General features: G+C 47.8%; 1 protein-coding gene across 3 annotated transcripts in view; it reads left to right on the top strand.

Moving 5' to 3' along the window:
- Positions 1 to 22,281, top strand: part of GALNT10 (polypeptide N-acetylgalactosaminyltransferase 10) — a 231,856-nt gene that overhangs the window by 191,522 nt on the left and 18,053 nt on the right. For all 3 annotated transcript variants that reach the window (XM_023227109.2, XM_023227110.3, XM_023227111.3), the window contains one exon: positions 5,181 to 5,298. In XM_023227109.2, the coding sequence (XP_023082877.2) occupies positions 5,181 to 5,298 (118 nt within the window). The remainder of the gene's footprint in view (positions 1 to 5,180; positions 5,299 to 22,281) is intronic.

Below are 22,281 nucleotides of genomic sequence, written 5' to 3'. Positions count from 1 at the left end.
TCACTAGGTACAAATGCAGGTCTGTCTGCCTGCTTCTGGGGCCAATTTTCCCATCATACCGCTATACCCACTTGGAAGTGTTAGGAAAATAACAGTTTGTCCCACAGCAGAAGTTTGCAGACTGGGGGAGGGTGATGGGCTGGACTCATAGCATCCTAGAATGTGAAGGCTGGAAGGAACCTACCAATGAAGAAGTCAACCCCTTGCAGATGAGGAACTAAGGCTCCAGAAGGAGGAGCTCTGTGAGTGGCTAAGACAGAAATAGAGCCCAGCCCCTCTCTGGTGCTTCAAGCTCTGGAAAGGGCTTCTCCCCAGTAGTAGGCTCACCGTCCCTGCAGCTGTCCTGTGAGCTGTTCCAGCTCTCCTGCAACAGTTGTGGAAAAGATCTCTGGATACAAAGCCAAAGCCCAAGCTCTCCTGCTATATTAGTTTCCTATGGTTGCTGTGATAAATTACTATAAACTTAGAAGCTTAAAACAACACAAATTGATGATTAAAACTCTGAAGGTCAGAAGCCTGAAATGAGTCTTACTGGGCTAAAATCATAGCGTCGGCAGGGCTGCATTCCCTCTGGATGCTTTGGGAAGAATCCATTTCTCTACCTTTCCTGGCTTCTAGAGGATGCTTACATTCCTTGGCTCATAGCCCCTGCCTCCAACTTTAAAGCCAGAAGTATAGCATCTTCAGATCTCTGTTTCCTTCTCCCCACTTTCCTTCACACCTCTGCTTCCTTCATCACATCTCCTTCTGACTCTGACTTTCCTGCCTCCTTCTTTCACTTACAAGCCCTGTGATTACATTAATGATATGTGATTCCATCAGGTTTGCCAAGAAAACCCCCCCACCTCAAGGTACTTAACCTTAATCACATGTGTGAAGTCTCTTTCGCCACATAAGGTAACATATTCACAGGTTCCGGAGATTCAGACACTGCCATAAATGGGGAGTCACACTTCTCACCACAGTTTGTTCCCCAGTGAACCACACTTCTCTGTGCCTTACCCTCCCCGCCTGAGAAGCAGGGCTGTTGGAAGCTCAGCCATCTTTGTGGGCATGGTACATACATACCCAGGGCCCCTGAGAGGAACCCCTAACACTATGGGCCCAGGGCAGGCTCAGAGATAGGAAGAGCTGGGCTTCTCTGAGGAAACGAAAGGTGGCCAGGACAATGGGCCAGCCTGAGCCAAGAGTGGAGAGCAAGAGTGGATTCCACGTCTCCAGCAGCAGGTCAAACATTTGTGGTCCTCTTGGCCTCTTTTATCTTAAACACAGTGGATCACTACTATTAGATCCCTTCCTGGCCCAAAGATATGATTTAGCCACGATCACATTATGCAGTCTGCTCCACCTTCCGTATACCTCAGAATCAATCCTCAGTTGACCTAAATCCTTGTAGAATAACACCAACACCAGGAGTAACTGGCCTGTGTTGGCAAAGCAATTTCTACTGACATTATTGTGCATGATCCTCACAATAATGTAGGATCCTCAGGTGTTGGTAGAATTACCCTCATTTGACTGATGGAGGCCTTGTGGTTCAGAGAGGAAACAAAACTTGTCTGAGTTGACATGACTGCGGAAGCTGAGGTAGAATAGATTGCTCCAGAAAATGGACTTTTCAGGATAACCAAGGGGGTAATTGGAACCTCCTTTATTGTTTGAACCTTTGCAATAAGCAGACTCATTGAAAGGCACTTAAGGACAGGTCTTGGCCCATCGTCATCCTCATTGCACAGTAAGGAAAGGTTAAGACTAGGTCATACAGCTGGCCAGTAGCAAAGGCCCAGCTAGTGTCTTCTGGGGCTTCAATCTCCTCATGTGGATATTGAAGAAGTAGCTGGCCTGACCAGAGAGCACTGGCTGTTGACCCATCACCTGGGGAGCTTGCAAAAACACCCAGGCTTCACTCAAGAGCAATTACACTGGAGTCTGGGGGTGGGATGCAGGTATCATTGTGTTTCAAAGCTCCTGGGTGATGCTGATGTGTGGCCATGGTTGACAGTCACTGGCATAGATGCTTTCTGAGGGGCCCTCCATCCTCTCCCATGATTCCTTCCAGAAGTCTCTCTTCTGTTTTTTACTTGGACAGAACCCTCGGAAGTGGCCGCTAGAGAAATTCTGGTCATTTTCTACACAGCTTCCCACCTTCCCACTTGATGGTAGAGTGCCCAGCAAGTGGGCAATCTACAGGCACAGCATGGTGCAAGGATGTTTAAAAGACATGGTTTCAATGGCCGACCCCACTTTCAGTCATAGCTTATCCACTCACTATGAGCAAATTATTTAACATTTTTGATTTTCCAATATCTCCATCCAAAAAGGAGACTAATATTAGAGCTTTGTGAGAGCTAGAGATGGTGTCAGTAAAGTGAGTAGCACACACTGGACCCTCAGAATTGTTACTAGTATTGCCAAACACAGCAGAAACCAGAACAGGCTGGGCAGAGAGGCCTCTCTCTGGAGGCAAAGCCTCAAGCATCCCAAATGCCTTACGGCTGATATCATGCCTATTCCGCGCAGCTCCTCGGCCCCTGCACCTGCTTTGACCCAGGCTGATTTTCATATGCAAAGCCTCGATTTCAGTCTCCCGTGAAGCACCAAGTCAGAAACACTGTCAGCCTTTCCAGGCAGTAGATTTGTGGCTCCAGCCAAAAAAAAACCAGGACCCCCCCAATCTCCAGAAGACAAAGGGGAGTCAATACCTTATTTCTTTATAGTACTGGGTACTTTTAGAACTATTCTAGCTGTGTTAATCCATTCTCACACTCCTACAAAGAACTGCCTGAGACTGGGTAATTTATAAAGAAAAGAAGTTCAACTGACTTGCAGTTCCACATGGCTAGGGAGGCCTCAAGAAACTTACAGTCATGGCAGAGGGGAAAGCAAACACATCTTCACAAGGCAGCAGGAGAGAGAAGTGCTGAGCGAAGAGGAAAAAGCCCCTTATAAAACCATCAGATCTCATGAGAACTCACTCACTATCATGAGAACAGCAGCATGAGGGTAACTGCCCCCATGATTGAATTACCTCCCACCAGGTACCTCCCATGACACCTGGGGATTATGGTAACTACAATTCAAGATGAGATTTGGGTGGGGACGCAGCCAACCATATCACTAGCGGTGTGGGATAGGAAGTATAGCTATCACTCCATTGTTTAGATGGGGAATAGGGCTCAAAGAGGTTAAGTCAGCACTGTCCAATATAATACAAGCCGCATATGTGATACTATTTTTTTAAGGTAAAGAGAAACAGGCAAAATTCATCTTAATAATATATCTTATTTAAACCAGTATATCTCAAATATTATCATTTTAACGTGTAACCAACGCTTTAAAATTATTGAGTTCTTTCATACTCTTTTCATCCTAAGTTTTAGAAATCCGGTGTGTATCTCACACTCACAGCACATGTCAGTTCACACCAGTCACATTTTAAGTACAGAGTCATCACCTGTGGCCAGTGGCCTCCTTCCTGGGCAGCACAGGGTTAACGGTTAAACACTGCATCTCAGGTCACACAGCAGGTTAAGGAAAGCAGAAATGAGAGTGAAGGTTCCCAATTCTCATGCCCTGTTCTTTGCATGCATCACCTGCTCCTCCAGTGTTCCTGCCTGCCTGGAGGCAGTATATTGTGGTGGCAAGGGGTGTGAACTGTGGCTTAGGTTAGAGATTCACATCCCAGCAGTGCTGCTTTGTAGCCATGGGGCCTTGAGCAAGTTCCCTGTCTGCACTCCAGCTGTACATGTGTAAAATGGTGATGATAATGAGGCCTGCCACATGAGGTCGAGGTGAAGAGTAAATTCATTTTATTAATAAATTAGTTCAATACAGCACCCAGCATATTCAAGCCCTCAGTAAATATTCAGGGGCTCCCCTTTTAAAGGAGTCCTGCCTGTGCTGTAAAGGCTCATCTGCTACTGGAAGGATGAGCTGCTTGGGTAGCTTGTAGGTTGACTAAGGGCTTTTTGCGATCAGCCCACTTCCCATGAGTTTGCACTTCCAAGGACCAGGAGGGGGAATGGAGGTTGCTGCTGGAATGTTTGGATTTGAGGGTTTGGAGTTTCCCAGTGGAGCCAGACCAGGATGTAGCCACTGTGATAGATTTGCACACAGCAAATGCTGGTTGGCTGCTACCAGGTGCCAGTCTTGTGTGAGATACCCTGGGGGACGCCGGCAGTCAGCAGCATGACGTTTCCTCACTTAGCACGGTGCCAGGCGGACTTCCTGTTCCCGTGGGTACTGCACGATTTGTCGTCTCTGTGTCCTTGCTGACGTCATTTTATCCTCCCCTCAGTGCCTTTCCCTCCCCCAAATTTCCTCTTGTCCAAACCACTTAAAGGCCATCTCCCCTGAGCCTCATTCCTTGACCCTTGCCCCAGCCATCCTCCTTACCCCAAAAGCTGGAAACAGACACACTCCTTTCAGATTCCTATAATGTTCTGTGTGTACCTCCCAGAGTCCCTTATACACCCTCTGTCTTGAGGGGGCTGCCCCACTACACCACTATCCCCTGAAGGACTGATTGACCTCGAGATTCTTCCAGCACCTCCCTCACAACTGGCACGGGATGAACAAACTCATGAGAGAATGAATGAATGGAGTTAATCTTATCTCCCAGTTTAACTGAAAAGACAGAAACCGTGGCTTCTTGTGTAAACACCGCAGCAGAACAAACGTCCATGCCGGGCCTGCTGAGTAACAATTGTCAAAGGAGCATGTTCAAAAAGAGTCCTAGGCTCCCTCCTGCAGGGATTGTTTCAGCAGGTCTGAGGTGGGGCCCAGCAAGCTGTATATTTTTTCATCTCTCTAAGAGATTCTATAACAGACACTTTTGGAGAGACCAACTTGGACCATTTAGTGAGAGGACTAACGTGTACATATTTATGATACAGCTATAGGTCCCATGTGGACAAAGTACTGTGATTTCATTTCACAAGTACTCTTAGGTGTTAATTGTGTAAAGGAACTTCGGGTCCCATTTGGTTAAAATGTAGCTCTTATGAAAGGAAGTTGTAGGCAAGAAAGGGGAATGCCTGGAAGGGCCTTGGACTCCCTGGAAGACACTTGGGCTGTGTTCAGGGAGCATCATGGAACACCATCACTGGGGGAACGCCGTTATCAGAGAGCACGCAGCCAGGACATCTGCACCTTCATGCCATGTTCTTCTTCTCTGACAGGTCTCCCGTGATGGCCGGTGGACTGTTTGCTGTGGATCGGAAGTGGTTCTGGGAGCTGGGCGGGTATGACCCAGGCTTGGAGATCTGGGGAGGGGAGCAGTATGAAATCTCCTTCAAGGTGAGCCAGCCCTCCGGACGCCCCCTTCTTGGCACCACCTCCTGAGTGCCTGTCCCAGTAGGTGCCTCAGCTTCTGCCTGAGCTTGGAAAGACTGGAGACCTCAGGGTTCTATAGCCCTTCAGCCCATCAGGTGAAGAAGACAGGGGCTCATGGGCCACTCTTTGTTGTGGTGGAGGGGGAGGTGTGGGTGGGAAGGGGAGTACCCTCCAGCTGCCAAAGGCTGGTCTTCACCACAGCTCTGACTGGCATTTGCCTTGTGTCTTCTTAAGATGTTGGAATAAGGTCTTGTTTCTACTCAAGATGGCGGGTCTGAGATTGAGATTTCCAGCAAATAAGCAGTGGGCCAGAGAAGCTAGGAAGGCCAAACAGGATACGTAGGCCTAGAGGAGTGCTCTCGGTCACCCCCTCAAGTTTTCCCTTTTGTACCTGTTGCTCTGGGAGTTTGACAAAGACCAGTGAGCATAAGCTCCAGTTGCAAAGTCACAGGCCTAGATTCAGATCCCAACTCCATCATCAGTAGCTATCTGACTTTGAGCAAGTTAGATGACCCGCCTGAGCTTTCTTTCCTCATCTGAAATAAGGGAATCATGATAACTACCTAGCTTACAGAGCTATCGTGAAGATTAAGTGCAAGCATATCTAGAAAGTGCTTAGCACACAACCTGGGAACATGACCAGCAATTAATAATTGGTAGAAATTGTTAAAGTTTCAGTGAGTAAGTATTTACTGTAACCTACTTGACCAGCCTATGGGCTCTAGAAGCTTTCTGACAGTAGTGGTAAAGGAGTTACTAGTTAACTAATAACTAGTTAAGCACCCAAACTTCCAAGGCTGCATTCTCCACTTTATTTGTGGGAATCTGTCTTGTTCTCAAGTGAAGGCTTAGACCTTCCGAGGGGAGGTTTAGCTTGTCCCATGCCCTTGTGGCTTGTCAGAGTCAGCTTCTAACAGCTTAGACCCCTGGCTAAGGCATATCCCCAACCCACGAGGGACAGATAATACCATTACTGATCTGACCCCTGTGCATACACAACTCTGATGCCCCCTGAGTCAGGCCTCAACTTTCAATGCAAAGGACCATTGTCAGGCACAGTGAATTAAGGCTTTGGTATTGGCGCTAGAGTGCCAAGATCAGATCCTAGCTCTGCCATGTCCTGCCAGCTGTGTGATCTTGGGCAAGGAATCCTCACCTCACTGAGCCTCGGTTTCTACTTCCATAAAATGGGTTTAATGAAATGTTAATCCTCACAGAGTTGTTGAGAGGATTAAGTGAGACCATGCTTATTAGGTGCGTCTTAATAAATTATCCTAAAGATTATTATTGATACATTAATATTACTATCTGCAACAGTGGTTGGGTAGTTCAGAACTGGAGAACATAAATTCTTGATTAGCCAAAAAAAAAAAAAAAAACCTAGAATTCTACTGATGTTATTTAGGTTTGAAAAGCAGTTTATATCTTTTTCTTTTCTTTTTTTTGAGATGGAGTTTCAATCTGCTGCCCAGGCTGGAGTGCAATGGTGCAATCTCAGCTCACTGCAGCCTCTGCCTCCTAGGTTCAAGCGATTCTCCTGCCTCAGCCTCCTGAGTAGCTGGGACTACAGGTGCCCGCCACCACGCCTAGCTAATGTTTTGTGTTTTTAATAGAGATGGGGTTTCGCCATGTTGACCAGGCTGGTCTCGACCCCCTGATCAGATCACCCCTGACCGCAGGTGATCCACCCACTTCGGCCTTTCAAAGTGCTGGGATTACAGGTGTGAGCCACTGTCCCAGCCAGTTTATATCTATTTTAACCACCAGAGTTCTGAAGTTGTCTCCCATAAGGAGACCAGCCACCCAAATAAAATTAATATTCACATAAGAGGGTAATATTCAAAATATGTAACAACTGTGATGACACAAGCACATCCAGTCGGAACAGATACCAGCTATAAACAATGGCGCATCCACTCCAGTGTGTAACAAGTGAATTTCAGTCCTGATCATAGCTAACAGGACAGTGTGCCAAGCCCTTCACAAATGCTGACTTGTTTAATCCTCACAACAGCCTTAGGAGAGTGGTACCATTATTATACCTGTTTCACCAGGAAGGCAAGCAAAGCTCAGACCAAGGCCTCACACAGCCAGAAGAAGCAGAACTGGGGCCCGAACGCAGGTCTGCTTGACTCCAAAGCCCATGCTCTGACCTGTTTTTGTTGTTGTTTAAATCATACCCAGACTGTTCTGAAAACCTGCCATGTTTTATGGACCTCTGCCTCACCCTTTCTGGGATTTTTTTTTTCTTTTTCTTTTTTTTTTTTTTTTTTGCCTCTTCTGGGATTATTCCTAATTTACTTGGATATTCTGCAACCTCTTAGTTAATGGAATTAATAACAGTCTAAGTCGGAAGTGGCAAATAGGGCCAGGAACAGTGGCTGAGGTGGGAGGATCTCTTGAGCCTAGGAGTTTGAGAACAGCCCGGACAACACAACACGACCCCATCTCATTTAAAAAAAGAAAAAAAGAAAGAGAGAGAGAAGGAGGGGAAGAGGGAGGGAGGGAGAGAGAGAGAGATAGCAAATAGGTTTCTAGTCCCTGCGTGGCCAGCTCTGATCCATTGGTAAGGGCTGTCCCAGGTGGGTGTTGATATGCATTCTGAGGCATTCCAAGTTTACCAGCAAAGTGTAGTCAGTGGGGGAGGGGTCTTTTTGTGTTTCACTCACTGCCATATCCCAGGTACCTAAAGCCTGGCCCAACACAGAAAAGACACTATGAGACCAATTTTTATGAGTCATAATTTTTATTATTGTATTAAATCTTTTCCAAAATGATACTTATATAAATTATAAATATTCTAAAAATATGTAAAATGTATAAAAGTCTAGTAGTTCTGATATAACACTGTCAGCCATAATTCTGGTTATCATTTTAAAATACTACATAGAATAAAATAACTAAATTCAAGACCAACCTGGTCAACATCGTGGAACCCCATCTTTACTAAAAATACAAAAATTAGCCACGCGTGGTGATGCGTGCCTATAATTCCAGCTACTCAGGAGGTGGAGACAGAAGAATTGCTTGAAGCTGGGAGGCAGAGCTTGCAGTGAGCCGAGATCGTGCCACTGCACTCCAGCCTGTGCGACCCAGCGAGACTCCGTGTCAAAAAAAAAAAAAAAAATCAAAAACTTTTATCAAATTTTAACTGTGATTATTCTATTTTTGTCACTTATTTAGAATTATTCTAAATTCTTCTCTAAACGCATTCACAATAAATTCTAGTCCAACATTGCTTTTCATTAAAAAGACTCTAATAAATATGTGTAAAAAAAATACAATTAAAAGTATACAAATATATATTCCAATTTTATTAAATATCATATTTTTTCAATCTACAACAGACTTCATTACTATGAAGTATATATTACTGTATAGAATCTATAATATCCTCATAATAATCGTATTAAAATATTGTATTAAATACAAAAAAAAAGACACCATCAAAACCCCCCCACATCATACTAATGAGAACTACATTCAATCCAAAACATATTTTCCAAGAAAAGGCTAAAAAACACACTAGGTCTGATACAACTATAACTAAAAATTACCAACCTTCCTAAACAAGAGCCCGCCTAACTACAGAAGGCAATCAATATTAGTCTTATCAACACAACCAGACAATTAATTTATGACCAAAAACTTTGTGAGATAAAGTAGCAAATGTAAGAGGCCATGTTTGCCCATTTCCCTTTGCCAGGAGAATTTCACAAAGCCCCTGACTCCGGGACACTGTGCAGAAATCTGGAAAGATATTTTAAAGGCAAAACAGGATAGAACTCAGGCCCCCCATGTCTCTTGCCTGAGTCACTACATTCCATCAAAGATAAATGACCCTAGTCCTCGCCTTTCTCTGCTCATAAAATAACGTCCGACAAGATTAGTGACTATGCTTCTGTAATCTATAACCAGATGTACTCTAACACCCAAACCTTGATGTAATATTCCACATACTAAATCTTCACCACCTATGTATAAACTAAAATACGACATTGGAGGAGTCTGAGAGAACTTTCTAAAAGCCTCCTCCTAGGCTACAGGCCTTGATCTATAATCTTCAGTAAGACTTCTAAATAAAACTAACTTTAATTCTTGAAAAGCTTCATTTTTTTTTTTTTTTAGTTGACAGCAATTAATAAATATTGGCTGAATATTCCACGTCAGTGTGTCCCTGGCCAGAATCAGCCTCCAAGCTCCTAACTGGCTCACTTGGTCTAAAAGACCCCTTTCAGAAACCCCCTCTATGGAGAACAGTGAATGGAGAAAGATTTGCACAAAGGAATTTCTAAACCAGCCCAAAATGATTTCATTCTATGTGTTTCAAAGACCCCTCTACTGATGCTCATCAGGCAATTATGGCAGAACAAATGGCATTTTTCTCCACAGTTATTTACAATAGACTTGGTAATGAAGCCATATTGGAAAGCTCTCACCCGGGAGGGGGAAGGAGGCTGGCTTACATTTCCATTTGATCCAATTATGTCCATCCCTTTCCGGAGGAAATGAGACAGTGTAATGAGGAGGCTCCTGAGGTCCGGAAGGGAGACTTTTCTCCTTGGGCTTTCTCTCTCCTGGCTTGGAAAAGGAGAGTTCCTGGAGCCAGCAACAGCCCATCTGCCAGTGCACTGTCTCCCAGGACCCTGTGGAAAGGCTGCCTGCAGGGCTGAGGGGAACAGGCGAGCCCATTCATCCCTGGCAGCGCCCTGCTGGAATGCAGGTGTTCTCTTTCAACCAGAACCGGGCATTTACAAAGGACCAAATTCCCTCTGATTCATTTCTGCTAAGAGATCCCTTTTCTTGGTGACAGAGAGAAGCCCAGTCTGAAAGGCATGAGCGTATTTTCAGAAATTAAGATCAATCAACATGTACCTTCAGGGCTGAGGGCTGATTCCAGACCGGACTGTCTATCCTGATGAGAAAACCCCCAAAAAGTGTTCCAACAGCTCTGAAATTTCTAGAAAAGTCATTAACTTTCCCTTTCCCTCCCTCCTTCTCTGTCTGTCTCTCTCAGCAGAGCAAAGTTCTCACCTGGAAGTCAGAATCTTCCCAGTTCTAGTGGTTGGACAAGTCTTTAACTCCATAGCCTAGCCTCCAGCTAGCTTCATGAGCTGACCCTGCTGCTCTCTCCTTCCCCCTTTTCCTCTTATCCCATTGCATTAGTCTGGATTCTTGCTTACAGATAACCAAAACCCTAGTCAATCTGATTTAAGCAAAAACCAGAATTGATAGGCTCACACAACTGAAATTCCAGGATAGACCCTAAGGCCGGGCTGGATGCAGGGGCTCACTCATCTCACTCGGGCTAGGTCTCTCTCAATGCCTAGGCCGTATTTTATCTGAGCTGGCTTCCCTCTCAGGTGGGCTTTTTCTCATGGAGATCCTCAGCAGCCCGTGAAAAGAGAGTCTGCTTTTCCCATCATCTTGTTCAAGTCCCCAGGTTGAGTCTCATTGACCTGCTGGCCCCATGCCCATCCCTGAACAATACTGCGATTGGTCACCTGCAGTCACATGCCCATCCTGGAGCCAGGAAGGTGGGGATGGGCTAGTTACCCAAAGGAAAGTCCAGGTGCTGTGCCCAAAAGGGAGAATGGATATGGAGCAGGGCAAACCCGGCCAGACAAGACTGCATGTAAGATCCAGGCTTATGGGCTAGCCCCTCTCTGCAGGCCCACACCGTCCACTCCTGAAACGCCTTTCCTTAGTCTGGCCAACCCTCACTCATCTTTCCAATCTCAGCTTATATAGATGGCTCCCCATGCTGCCTGGGAACCAACCCATGTTGCACTCCCATATCCACATGCTCCCTGGAGGCAGGCAGGAGGTTTTGTCCACCTCTATATACCCAGTCTCTGGCCCACATCAGTGTTTGCAGTAACTGTTAGTGTGTTAGTGGCATCACTTCCAACTGATAAACCTCCTTGATACTACCCTTCCCAGACTTAGGAGGCCATCTTTGGACAATGGTGTATGGTGGGAAAGGTGCTCAGCAAGGAGGCTCTCCTTCCGTCCTAGGACCCTGGGCCAGTTGTTTGACCTCCAGTCCTCACATCCCAGATTGTGCTGATACGATTTTCCTTCATACCCCACAAGATAGGATCAAATCAGATGCTGTGTGAAAAAGCCCTCTGATATACACAGATATGAGGGGTTGTTTGGATTAGGGGTGGAGGCAGCAGGATGAGCAGAAAGGAAACTGCACAGTGTCCCCAGGAGGCCACAGTTAGGATATCTCCAACTATGAGATACAGGAGACAGAAAGTATCCAACAAGGACAATGTGACCAAATTAAGTGAGAAAAATGTAGGCTTTGGGGCAATGTAAGTGGATCTATCTTTTGTGAATAGCAATTTGGCAAAATCCATTACATTTCAGAGCAAGCACATTCTTTGACCTGAAATTCCATGCCCAGGAGTTTATCCAAGACAGACAGTGATGAGCAAAGATTTATTTGCTGAAATGTCACTTACCATAGCAGAAGATTGAAAATGACCCAAATGCACGTCCTTTGGGGATAAATAAGTTAGAGCATATCTAAACGAGAAAATATTACATAAAATAAATTGGAGGTCTCCACAAAAAACCATTTTTTTCAGACAGGATCTCACACTGTTGCCCAGGCTGGAGGGCAGTGATGTGATCAGAACTCACTGCAGCCTCAGCACCCCAAGGTTCAAGCAGTCATCCCACTTCAGCCTCCCAAATAGCTGGGACTACAGGTCTACACCACCACTCCCAGCTAATTTTTTAATATTTTGTAATGACGGGTCTCCATATGTTGCCCAGGCTGGTCTTGAACTTCTGGCCTCAAGCAGTCTTCCTGCCTCGGGCTCCCAAAATGCTGGCATTACAGGTATGGGCCACCGCACCCAGCCCATCTCACTTCTGGAAATGACTCACAGTGCCATGAAGCCTTTGTCCCTAGTGGCCATTGGGAGTGGGAGGGCTTCAGAGTGTAGCCGTCTCTTTCTACCTAACGTGTGTCTGTAACATTGAATGTGTTCATCATAAGTATGTATTACTTCTGTAACCAGGAAAAGTTATAAGAAGAAGGGGCCAGGCGTGGTGCCTCATGCCTGTAATTCTCACACTTTGGGAGGTCGAGGCAGGAGTATTGCTTGAGCCCAAAAGTTCAAGACCAGCTTTGGGCAACACACTGAGACCTCATCTCTACAAAAAAAAAAAAAAATTATTTTAATTAGCTGGGCATGGTGGTGCGCTGCGCTCCTATAGTCCCAGCTACTTGGGAGGCTAAGGTGGGAGGATTGCTTGAGCCTGGGAGGTCAAGGCTGCAGTAAGCCATGTTCATGACACTGCACTCCAGCCTAGGTGATAGAGTGAGAACTTGTCTCAAAGGAAAGGGAAAAAAAAAAAGAAGAAAATGTTGGGTTCTCAGCACTCCCAGCCCACCCCCCCATCCATATACCTTCCAGCATATTGTTTGGGCCATTTGCAAGCTCTGAGATGAGATTCTGCACAAGTCAGCAGTGCGAGACTCCCAGGGAAGGCCTGAGGTCAGGAGTAACTCTGCAGGGTCTGCTTCAGGAGGCAGAGGTGGGCCCCACTGTCCTTGGCAAAATGGAGACAGGTATGAGGGTTCCATCAGGCAGGCTTGCAGAGCAAGGGAGGGATAGAAAGCCATGTGAGGGGACGAGAGGGAGGACACCCTCGACTGCGGAAGTCAGGAAGATCTTTGAGCTTGTTCTGAGAGGAAAATCCATTCTCTCGGTAGAGGAATGAAGACTCAGAGGACACTGGGGTTGGCTTTGTGTGATACTGATACGGTTACTGAAAGGCTAGCCCAGTCCCAGGCTACAGGGACAGACTTAAAAAAAAAAAAAAGTCTGATTTTTTTTTTTTTTCCATAAAACTCAGTGGTTTCAAGAAGACTAAGTGACACAGGACGTGTGAAAAGAAGGCAGGACACACCCAGAAGCTGTGCGAGGGTAATATTGCGACCTGATGCCCAGAGCGGTTAGGTGACAGGGCAGGGTCCCTCCGCTGGAAGGTGGCAGTGCTAGGGCTAAATCCCAGATGCCCTGGCTCCAAGCCCAGTGCTCATCTCATTCAGCCTGGTGGTAAGAGTAGAGAAAAGGTGTATCCAGTCTAGAGAGAGGCCCGTGTCCCAGGAAGGGCCCAGAGGTCAGGACCAGCCCTGAGAGGGGTTAAGTCGCCACACAGGAGGGAGAAATGATTGCCAAAGGCCAGCCCAAGCACCAGAAGGAGATCCAGGGCCACCATCAGGCACCTGTATGGCAATGCATTTCCCCATCCTTTTCCCTGCCCCTACCAGCACCCTCCGCCTCAGACAGCTGCAGCGTGGCTGCCAGGAACCTGATCCTCATTTCTTTCATTCCCTGTGTTATCCAAGGATGCTGGAAATATGGTCTGATACGTGCAGCATTTTTGTCCTGGGGTCACATATGCCCAGCCTGTGCAAGAGCCGTCTGCTAGGAACAGGGAAGGCATTCTGCTCGTGGCTCTCAGCAAGCCATTTGAAATTCCATGAGTGTCCCTGCCTGGGAGCCTGCTTCTCCCACCACTCCTCCAAGGAGGCGGCTCAATGGTCCGAGAGTCGCCTGTGTGTGTGTTACTCCCTAACCAGCACACCCTACCTCATGGTGCCTTGGCTCTTTCTTCCCTAAAAATGGTAATAAAATAACTTCTTCAAAAGTTTGTTGTAAGAACTAAATGGGATGATACATGTATTTGGCCTGGAGCTAACCAAACAGGAGGTACTCAGTAAGTGGCAGCTGTTCTGATCATAACCCTCAGGTAAGGAGGCAGAACAGCACACTATTACATACATGGGCTTCAGCCTCAAACTGCCTGGGTTCTAGTGCAAATTCAATGAGCAAGCTGCTGTGTGACCTTGGGAAAGTGACTTAACCTCTCCTCTTTATATTATTTAGGGGATAGAATAATCTTTACTTCATAGTGCAGTTGTGAGCATGCTATTAACCAAAAAATATTAAAAGCTTAACTCAGTGCCTGGAACATAATAAATGATCACTAAATGATAGCTGTTAATGTCAGCGTGGTTGTGGTTATTGTGATCGGGCTGTGGTTGCAGGAAGACAAGAGTGGAAAGAGGCTGACAAGACAGGTCAAAAGGCCTTGGCTCCAGGCCCAGTTCTGGAACAAACTCTCTGTAAGACCTTGGACTCATCTGCCCTTTCTCCTGAACTTGTATTTCCTCATCTACAAAGGGGCACCAATAGTCCCAAATTCACAGGGCTGTTAAGAAATATACTGTGAACTGGCAGGCACAGTCACCTGAGAGGTTGTCACCATTCCAGTATGTGGTGGCTCTCAAAGTGTGATCCCTGGAGGAGCAGCATTAGCATCACCTGGGAACTTACTAGAAATGCAGATGATCAGGCTCCTCCAAGGCTACTGAGTCAGACGCTGCCGTGGAGCCCAGCCAGCTGTGTTTTAACATGCCCTCCAGGTGCTTCCGATGAGGCTCAAGTTTGAAAATCGCAGCTGTACTGAATGGGTAGGAGGTTGTGGAGAGAGGATGCTTAGGCGTGGGTGTGGAAGGACAGAGTAAATGGGCAGGTTGGTTGGCAAGTTGGCCAATAAGTTCCAACACCTTCACCTGGCTTTCAAGGCTCTATATCTTTGGTCCACCCGTGGCAGTTCGTTTCTGTACCATTTTTTCCAGCATGGTTTTTAGAACAAAACTGACCAATGACCAGATCACGAATGAATGAATGAATGAATTAGATAATTAATGTTTGGGGTTTCAACAGTCACAGAAAGAAAAATTCACAAGTCCCTGGGGCAGAAAAGTGAATGCATTGCGGCCAGTTGTCAGCAGCATCCACATAGGGAGTCCAGGGGCTGTGAAGAGGGTAGGAAGTGATAGAGGGGAGCAGGTGGCAGAGGGCCTGATTGCAAGCCAAGGGTGACCCCTTTGTTCTGCAGACAATACAAGTGCTGTTAGGGATCTTTGAAGAAGACCATGATAGGATCGGTCCAGACCCTAGGAAGGCACAGTCTCCGTGGAACTCAGATCTGCCTAGTTCTGGGGGACCCAACCCCAGGTTCCATTTTGGGTTCTGCCATTTATGCACTGATGAACCCTGGGTAAAGTGTGAAGTAAACCTCAGTTTCCTCATTTGTAAAGGGTGTGATCGTGCCTCCCTCACCGGGTTGCTGTGAGATTGCTGTATTTCCAAATCTGAGTCAAAACCTAATGTAAAGTAACCATCCCCCCTTGTTGGGGAAGTAACTAACTATAAACACTTAAGGATATTGTTGAAATCGTCATATGTTTAATTTATTAATTTAGATGCACATATGCTTAAAACTGTATCATATAAAAATACTAGGCCGGGCACGGTGGCTCACACCTGTAATTCCAGCATTTGGGGAGGCCAAGGTGGGTGGATCACCTGAGGCCAGAAGTTCGAGACCAGCCTGGCCAACATAGGGAAAACCTGTCTCTACTAAAAATAAAAAAATTGGCTGGGCATGATGGCGGGCACCTGTAATCCCAGCTACTCGAGAGGCTGAGGCAGGAGAATCACTTGAACCTGGGAGGTGGAGGTTGCAGTGAGCCGAGATTGTGCCATTGCACTCCAGCCTGGGTGACAGAGCAAGACTCCATCTCAAAAAAAAAAAAAAAAAAAAAAATACAGCTTAAATTTAGAAGTAAATTTAAAACTAAAGTTGTTCTTTTCTACTGTTTTTTTTTTAACAACTGCATCCAGTAAACATCCAAAAACCAGCATGACTGAGGTTGTCCTTTCATGGTGGTGATACTTCTTGAAACAATATCTTATTGAAAACAAACTAATACATTCAAAATAATGTGAGTTTCTTTTCAGCAGGGAATTGTGTAGCATTCATGCAATGCCCTCCACCAGTAGCGACAGGCCACATGCCCACAGGACACCATATGGATAGCTCACGGTGTCCTCGAAGCTTCTACATTACCTCATTTTAGCCTCACCACAACCCTAAAGAGGTAGGCACAGTAATTTTTCCCCTTTTGCAGAGGAGGAAACTGAGGCTTTCAGATTTATAACTTGCTTAACAGCCTGGGTGAGACCTCAGTTCTAATTCCAGAACCAAGCTCCTAACCACTGCCCTATGTGCCTCCTAAGCACACAGTGAATGCTGAATGATTGGTGGCAATTATTAGTATAGTCTTTCCCCCAAGTGCAACTGATTAGGGTTTGAACTTCATAGGGGTCCTCAGCTGAGATGCCAAAAGCAAAAGCCGTGGCCAGCTGCCAGTCTTTTCCTTCTCTCTGGGCAGGTCAAGCGCCGTGCCATTCCTGGCTGGCTTCCAGGCAGCCATTTCCTCGACAGAGAGAGGCTCTGCCCCAGCCCCTGCTGCCCTCTCGGGTTCCCCTCCATGGATGAGCCCTTCCGCTGCGCCCTCTTTCTGGGTCCCATTGTATTTTCCCAATGCACATCACCACTCGTTTCTTTCCCCCTCAGTTTAGGAGATAAGAGCGGGTAATTGTCTTTTATAGACACTGTAATGAAGCCTGTCATCACACAAAAGAAGTTTGCTAATAAAATAAATCAAAGCAGCAATGAAAATGAATGGGGAACAGGCTTTCACAATTAGATTTGTACTTGTCTAGAGGCATGGTGCTTCTAGAGAGAAGACTGCCACAGGGGCAGTGAAAGGGGCCTGGAAAGAAGCTGGCAGGATATGTTTGGGAACTCCTGTGCTGGGAACTCCTGTGGTGGAGCGGCAAGGGACCCAGAGCAGACAGCTGCATCCCCCTACAGGGGTGGGAGTTGAAGGGACAGGGCAGGGAGAAAGCTGATAGCAACACAAGGAGAGGGACAGCAAAATATCATCTTGGTGGCCTGTATTTGTCCCCATCTCGAACAAGATGGGTTCCCGGTCAAAGATGATCCAGCTGCTGCCATCCCTGGAGCTCCCCTTCTCTTTGCCCCCAGCTGGACTCTGTTCCTGCCTCTTGGGTGAGAGGACGTTGCTCTTGGGTGGCCAGGCCCCAAATGGTGTACAGTGACCTCTCCCTACCCCACCTGACCCCGTCAGAGTACATCTGGGCTGGGGGTGGAGATAGCAGGAAGTAGTGGGGAACAAAGGACCTTTTAGGAGGCAGCTGGAAGAGCAGCCCATCTGGAGCCCCTGAACTAATCAAGACGTGAAGCCCAATCCCCACGACCCCATTGAGCAGTTCCCACTGAAAAGAGCACTTTTGCACAGAATCTGGGTTGCCGATGTCCCCATTCCTACCCCCCACCCCACAAATGAGAGAATATGGTAGCGAGATTAATAATCATTTCATTCTCTTGGTCACTTGCAGGTTTTGCCACCAATTAGTTAAGAAAAAATACTTCCTCTCTTTGCACTTCAGTCTCTCCATTTGGGAAATCAGGCCATAGGGTGAAAAAACAGGATGATGTTAGGCAGAGGACAGGCGCTCTGTAATTTCAGGGTGGTGGTGTTTCTCGTACTTCTGCAAGTAGAAATGACTAACAGTCATCCGGTTCTCTAAGAATCAGGCACCAAGCTAACAGCTTTTCACATGCTGTCTTGTGCCATCTCAACAGCCATCATCATCCCCACATCACAGATGAGGAGAGTGAGGCTCCCAGGTTCAGTGACCTGCAGGAGGTCACACAGTGGGCATTGGTGGTGTGAGGATTGGTATGAGGGGAGTCAGGCTGTAGAGTCTGCAGTGTCTGTCTCGGTCTTGGATGGTCACTGCCTCCGCTGTGAAGGAAGGGAGGAGCCTAGAGATACAAAGGACAAGTGACCTGGGCTATGAGCACCACAGGGCCTGGGATCTGTGGCCCAGCACCCCACCCCAGCATGTCCTTGGAAGGAGAGTCCCCTCCTGTCTTGGGATCGCCTCTCTGTGGCAGAGTTGAGAGTTGTTTGTCACAAGAGGGAGGTGAGCAAGCCGGGAGCACGATGGCGATGCTCTCTTTGGCCTCCTACATCTGTCCCACTTCACCCCAGACAAACTCAGCCAGGATCCAGCCCTAAAGAGACGGCAGTGGTGCTTTCTGCCCGAGAAACAAGGAAACCTCGGGCTCCCTGCTCATGACTTATATTGTTGCTAGGATTACTGGAAGCAAAAAAGACAGTTCATCCCTGAAGCCGCTGACTGAAGAATGGATGACAAAATGAGGTCGTCTTTCTCTCTAGTCAAGTCCCTATGCCCAAGATTTTGAATCAGTCTTGATTCACCTCCTCCTTCATGACTGAGTGCCTCTTACGGGCAGAGCACTGTGCTAGGCACTGGGGGTCCAATGGCAAATACAACAGATGAGACCCCTGCCAACACTGGCCCTGAGTCTGGCGGGGCACACAGGGGTTGGTAAGGACTCTTACGTTAAAAGTGACAGAAAGGCCAGGTGCAGTGGCTCATGCCTGTAATCCTAGCACTCTGGGAGGTCGAGGTCGGGGGATTGCTTGAGCCTAGGAGTTCAAGACCAGTGTGGGCAACATAGGGAGACCTCCATGTCTACAAAGAATAAAAATAGCCAGGTATGGTGGCACACACTTGTGGTCCCTGCTACTTGGGAAGCTGAGGCAGGAGGGTCACTTAAGCCCATGAGGTCAAGGCTGCAGTAAGCAGTGATCGTGATACTGTACTCTAGCCTGTGTGACAGAGGGAGACCCTGTCTCAAAAATAAATAAATATAAAAGTGAAAACATCTTAAACTAGCTATAGCCAAGAAAAGGCATGGCGGGGGCGGGGGGTGGGGGGCTGTCTTCCACAGGCCTGCTTCCAGGTGCTCAAACAGGTGTCTCTTTCCCTCTCTTGGGACTGCCCTGCTGGGCACTCGCTGCATTTATGGACAGGCCCTCCCTTTCTGTGTGGTGCAGAGGTGATCACTGGCAGCTGCAGTGCGTTGTCCCCATCGCTCTTCCCCCCAGAGAAAGTGTGTGGCCATCACATCAAGCACCAGCATGCATGGCAACCATTAAATATACCCCATTATCCTGCCCTACACCAGCTTCAGAGCCCAGGAGGTTGGGTGCTCCGGCTGGCCATCCTGGGTCACAGGCCCCAGGTGGAGCAGTTGGGAGGACAGTCACCAATAGGGAGAAGGTGCACTGGACAGGCAAAAACAACAGATGCCTGTTGCAGGGAGATTAGACCAGGGACATAATCCTGTGAATAATTAATACTGCACTTCTGGTAAAAGGCAATGAAACAAGGTGCTGTGTGTAGGTATAAAAGGATGAGAAGCCCCTAAGGAGGTGGCTCTTAAGGGGACCTGAAGGATGAGTAGGAGGTAGCCAGGCAGAGGGAGGAGTCTGTGAGAGGAGTCAATGGGTGCGGTGAGCAAGAAGTGAGTGGGATGAGGTGAGGGTGGAGGGCTGCACGGGGCCTTTGGTCAGGCCGGAGGACATTCTGAAGTGATAGGCGTGGCCCGTGCTGGGATACTTCCAAAGGACCCAGGAGTGAAGCAGCTTCATAGATGTCTGTCTTCCTGAGGGTAGTTCACATTCTGAGTCGGCCACCAGGCCATCCTGTGCTGGGCAGGGAAGCCACGGAGTAAACCCACTGATCAAACCCTCCAGACATCCCAGGAATCTGAGGGCATCCTGGATGCCTCAAGCCTCCTGACATATCAGGGTCACCCTGGTCCCTCAGGAACCTTCAGGCTGATGGCCAGCACGATTGGGGCCAAAGAAACCAGAGGTCACAGTAAAGAGAAGGATTTGGAAATTTATCATCCACCTGCATAAAGTTAGGTGCCTCTGCCAAGCAGAGCTGGACACACAGCCTCATTAGCTAATGCGAGTTTAATATGAAGACAAGGAAGCTGGATGCCGACCTGGTCAACTGCCCAGGAGACGTCCAGAAATAGAGCAGGGCAAGGTGTCCCACCTGCTCAGGGCCACTGCACCACCTGAAAGGCAGAGGGCAGCCCAGCGGCGACCTGAGCAATACCCGCCAGACAAAAGCTTCACTTCCACATCAATCACTTTGTATAAAGGAAGAGTTATTGTTATGGGATGCTGGCGCCTGATCAATATCTCCTGCTTTGAAAATAAACTTCTTGGCTTGGCCTTGACATTAATCTACCATCAGGAGCCCATTATCTCAAGACCAATGTTCTGTTCTATTGACTGGCTGGATTTTTTTTCTCCCCCAAGATCAGAATATAATTGCATTTCTCCAGGCAGCACTTCCACTAATTGCAGCCCTGTGCATATCCCCTCTCGGGAGGGCCAGAGTACATCTGGGCTGAGGATGGAGATAGCAGGAAGTAGTGGGGGACAAAGGACCTTTCAGGAGCCAGGTGGAAGAGCAAGCCCTTCTAGAGTCCCTGAATCAATCAAGACATGAAGCCCAATCCCCACGACCTCACCAAGCAGTCCCAACTGAAAAGAGCACTTTTGCACAGAATCTGGTTTGCAGATGTCCCCATTCCTGCCCGCCATCCCACAAACGAGAGAATATGGTAGCGAGAATAATAATAATGTCCTGAATCCAGCTGTGTCCCCCTATCGCCTCAGCACCCCTCGCTCAGGTTCAGGATGGCCTCATATCAGGATGACTACAAGAGCCTCCCAGGCCTTCTCTCCCCCACGCCTGCCCCTTCAGGCTGTTCTCCACCCCACAGGCAGAGTCATCTTTGTAAGATGTAAGTGGATTGTGTATCTCCCTCACTGAAGACCTTCTGTGAAGACTCCTTAATCTGCCCTGTGAGGCCCCTGTGGGAGCCTCTCTGGCCTCCCCTCCCGTCCCTCTTCCCCTTTCTCCCTCTGCTCCTGCCCTGGCTTTCTTTTTGATGATGCCAAGCCTGGCCCTGCCCTGGTGCCTTTGCACTTGCTCTTCTCTCACCTGTTCCCTTGCCTTTACTTTCACCTTCTCGGTTCCACCTCAAACATCCCCTCCAAAGTGAGGCTTTCCCCGACTGGGGAGCATGAAGTAGCATCTCTCATATCCCATACACCCCCACAACAAGTCTTATGCAATGGCCCTGCTCTGCCATCGCCACCTGAAACCATCTCCCATGTTAGTTACCTATGCCAGGAAAAATTACCCCGAGGATCCATCTTAACACAATACACAGTTTTGGTGACCGTGCTTCCCTATGCCAGGGATTTGGGAGTGGCTTGGTTTGATAGCTCCACCTTGGGTCTCGCATAGGGGAATAGTCAGGCCATGAGCCAGGGCCGCAGTCATCTGCAGGCTTGACTGTGACCACCACCTCTGCTTCTTGGTGGTTCACTGACCTGGCTGGCAAATTAGTGCTATGGGCAGGAGGCCTCAGCTCTCACCTCATGGACTTCTCCATAGAATGGCTTGGGTGTCCTCAAATGTGGCAGCTGGCTCCTCCAAGGCCAGCAGTCCCACAGAGAAAGGTGGAAGCCACGGCATCTTTTATGACCATCATTTCTGCAGTATCCTGTGGGTTACACAGGTCAGTCCTCATGTGACTCACTGGGAGGCATTTACACAGGGGCACAAATATGAGGAGGCAGGGACTGTGAGGCTACTTCGGAGGCTGGGGCCTTGGCTGACTGATCACTGCTGTGCCCTGTGTATGCACCAGGTCTTGCGCTAAACCCTTTTACACGCAGTATCTCATCTTCCAGTCCTGCCTCCTCTATTTCTTTACAGGAAACCGAGTCTCAGAGAAGTTAAGTACCTTGATCAAAGTCGTAAAGTGGGTAAGTGACTGAGCCAGGATTCAAACCCAGGCCTGCCAAGGAGAGTCTGTGTAGGCTGGGCCCCTCAGTGGGTAGGAGTCAGTATTGGCTGTACATGTTCTGATTTCCAAGTTGCTGTCAGCCCAGTGGGCAAACTTGGGAGCTCTCTGTAATGTCAGATACTCCTCCCTGGGAGAGGGACGCAAAGAGAACCATCAGATCCCACACTGCGGCAAGACCCAGCTGCACAGCCTAGCGAGGCAGACTCAGAGAAGGCAGGGCAGGGAGGCTGATGGAACTGCTCAGGCCGACCCAGCGAGAGGCTT

Source organism: Piliocolobus tephrosceles, chromosome 4 (assembly GCF_002776525.5).
Source record: "Piliocolobus tephrosceles isolate RC106 chromosome 4, ASM277652v3, whole genome shotgun sequence".
Taxonomy (NCBI): Eukaryota; Metazoa; Chordata; class Mammalia; order Primates; family Cercopithecidae; genus Piliocolobus; species Piliocolobus tephrosceles.
The sequence above is the reverse complement of the archived record's forward strand: the minus strand, read 5'-3'. Positions and strand labels throughout refer to the sequence as shown.